The following is a 2,865-nucleotide window of genomic DNA, read 5'->3' on the forward strand; positions in this document are numbered from 1 at the left end:
CACGGAGGCAAACCCCAGACGTGGAGGCAAACCCCACCCGAGGAAGGGAGGCCAGTCACGCTCGTCGCTGTGACTGGCGCGCACAGTTTGCTCGCCATCCTGCTTAGCAAAATGGCATAAACATCACCTCCGAGCACGGGAAGTTCCTCCTGGAAACTGACTGCGCTCGGATAGACTGGAAAGACTGACACCAGCCAGACGAGCATCCGCGCCACTGCTATGCCAGCGGGCAGACACCTGTGAAGCAAGCAGGCTGAGGGCTTAAAGGCAATGCCCGCGGGGTCCAGGAGGACTCAGAGCAGCAGACTCAACGTCCACTGGCCCATGGACAACAGCAAACAAGGGATGTGCTGCCAGCAGCCGTCGATTCTGCTTTCCCACAGAACTGGGCAGCACATAGGCTTGGGCCCCTCCAGTTCACAGGGAAATTTTACCAAGCGGGACAGTGCCATTACTTAAAGGTTGAGACTGAACTTAAATTGGAAGTATCACCTTATTTGCATTACCTGGAGTAATGGAGTACGAGGGGATCCAGGGCTCACCTTTCCCGTGGGCAATGTGGGCTCCACAGTGGGGAGCATGGGGCAGATACATCTGCCAGGAGTAACTAGTTGAAGTGTGGAATAGCTCAGCACAGATCTGAAGTCTTCAGATCTTCACATAGGGGCAACCCAGGGCCAAGGTAAGGAGCTTTCCCTGCACAACAGGGAGGGGAGGTGGAAGGACAAGGCACAGCCAGCCGCCACTGCCACCAGACCTGTGAGGGGTCAGCTCAGGGGCCTGAAGCCGGCCAGACTCCCGCTGGCTGCATCCCCTGCACCCTCTGTCCCAGCACTGCTATTTCTAGGAGTGCTCTGCCCCCATGTCCCTTCACCTGCCACGAGCACCAAGTTGCTCTGCTCAGCTCCATACAAAGGCAGCTGTTTGGCTCCTGGATCACAGCTGGCCCTGAAAGCAATACAGTAGCCTTTGTCCACTATTGTGCCTGAGCTTAGGAAGCTGGACAACAGCCAGTCTCACCAACCGACACCACAATGTCTGACACGGTCCTGAAAAGCCGTCCAAAAGGAAGCTTCTTTCTGTGGACCTTTCAATCTGAACCCAGCCCTTGCACTACTCGGAGAACACAATTTCCTGAGGTCGGTCAGGTGGAGAGCATAGGCTGCATCTCAAACCTGCCCCATTCACCTCCCCTTCCTGCCTCTGCTTCCCCATCTCTGGCATACCCTGTTCAACCACACACGGCTGAAGTTGTGAGCCATCATGCTCTCCCAATTCTGATTCCTCCTAAAGACTTTTCTTGGGCAAAGACGTAGAAGCTAATCCTTTTATTGAATGTGCCCAAGGCACCAATAGTTCATCATGTATCTCTCCTGCTCTATTACAAGTGAATCCATTTTGTAGATCCCAGTGCCATTGGGCCAGGAACTGCGCTTTGTCTTGCTCCTGGGGAACTGGGAAAGGCAGAAATAGGGAAAAGAGAGCATAAGCAGTACAAAACAGGAAGGATTTCCATATTCTCATTTTAATGATTAGACACAAAATTAACACCACTGGAGCAGTAAGGGTGAAGGACCATTTCCCAAACACACTGCAGATGTTCTGTGAAATAAATCAATCTTCTTTTGGAGAAAAACAAGGTATTTAAACTAGTTGCTTGTAATTCTTAAACATGAAGAGAGACACTGGATGAACCTCAACTTTTTCACATTTCACCGTTTTCTAGAAAAGGACCGAGGAACAGCTACTGTATGAAAGGATATAAACAGGACTGCCAGAGGCCTTTCTTAGCTTTCATACAAAGTTGCGGGCAATGGCCAATACTTTGGAGAACTCTCCTTCTCTCCGTCGCAGGATATAGGGTATTGGTGTTTTTATTCTAGTCCCTATTGGATTTCCGTTGTCTTCTATGAGTACCACATTGTTGGAATCAAATCTAGGTGTCATGGTGGGGCCAGGCATCTTGTGCCCTACAATTAAAGCCTTCTTCTTTTCTCCTTTGATAGCCAGAAGGATTGTATCTCCTACTTTGCCAACTCCCGTCTTGTTGTACACGTGGATACATTTTGGTGGCCGGTGGTACGGCGTGTTCCCCAAGGCGCTGTTGTCCACCACTCGCACGCGGGTGAGTTTCTGTATTGCTCGGCATGCTCCAGTGATACTAGCAAAAGACAGGAAAGAATGAGAGACAGATCTCCTCAATAATCCTTGGGGAGCGAGGGCAAACCCAGCACAGCATCTTGTCATTACACAAACCACTTGGAAGGCGCCAGCAACAAATACGTACCATATGGGTGGCGCATTTACTGCATTCAATGTGCTCTTTGAAAGCCAGATGCTACTCTGGGCTTTGCACAGTCTTCACTAAATGTCAAACATAAAACGACCGTTCTACTCTGAAACACGACTAAAGATGGCGTGAAGAGTGGCTTGCATTTACTGAGCTTTTCAGCAACTGCAGATGATTCCAGTCAACTTCAATTTACAAGCAAAAAAATGTGCTTGCTTCTGCCACAAACAGCCTACAGGAAGCTAAGACTCAAGTCAGGCTCTTTCAATCTTGCACACAGTCCCCAGCAATAAGGACTTTTCTGACCAATCTTCTTTTCAGTGAAGTCTATGAGAGTCTCCCATCTTATTCTGCTCTCAGCGAGACCTCTGAGGTCCTGCTGTGGCTGTGCTAAGCTGCCACCAACTAGAATCTAACAGATCATCACCTTCCCCATGTGGGAGGAACCCAGAGAGACGCAGTCTCTTCTGTATCTGTTTGCTCTGTGGGATTATCAGGAGTAAGAAACAACAGAAATAAACTGCACGATACTAAGTTGTTAGATCTGACTCTGAATATGCTTGGGAACAGCAGGA

The 2,865-nt window shown here is 49.5% G+C and overlaps 1 protein-coding gene across 1 annotated transcript in view; it reads right to left on the reverse strand.

The window, feature by feature from the left end:
* Window positions 1-1,504: 1,504 nt before the first annotated feature.
* MRPL14 (mitochondrial ribosomal protein L14) overlaps window positions 1,505-2,865 on the reverse strand; it is a 3,357-nt gene continuing 1,996 nt past the window's right edge. The window contains exon 2 of the mRNA XM_009331061.1: window positions 1,505-2,161. Coding sequence (XP_009329336.1) covers window positions 1,795-2,161 — 367 coding nt within the window. The 3' untranslated portion in view covers window positions 1,505-1,794. The remainder of the gene's footprint in view (window positions 2,162-2,865) is intronic.

Source organism: Pygoscelis adeliae, unplaced genomic scaffold (genome assembly GCF_000699105.1).
Source record: "Pygoscelis adeliae isolate BGI_AS28 unplaced genomic scaffold, ASM69910v1 Scaffold218, whole genome shotgun sequence".
Taxonomy (NCBI): Eukaryota; Metazoa; Chordata; class Aves; order Sphenisciformes; family Spheniscidae; genus Pygoscelis; species Pygoscelis adeliae.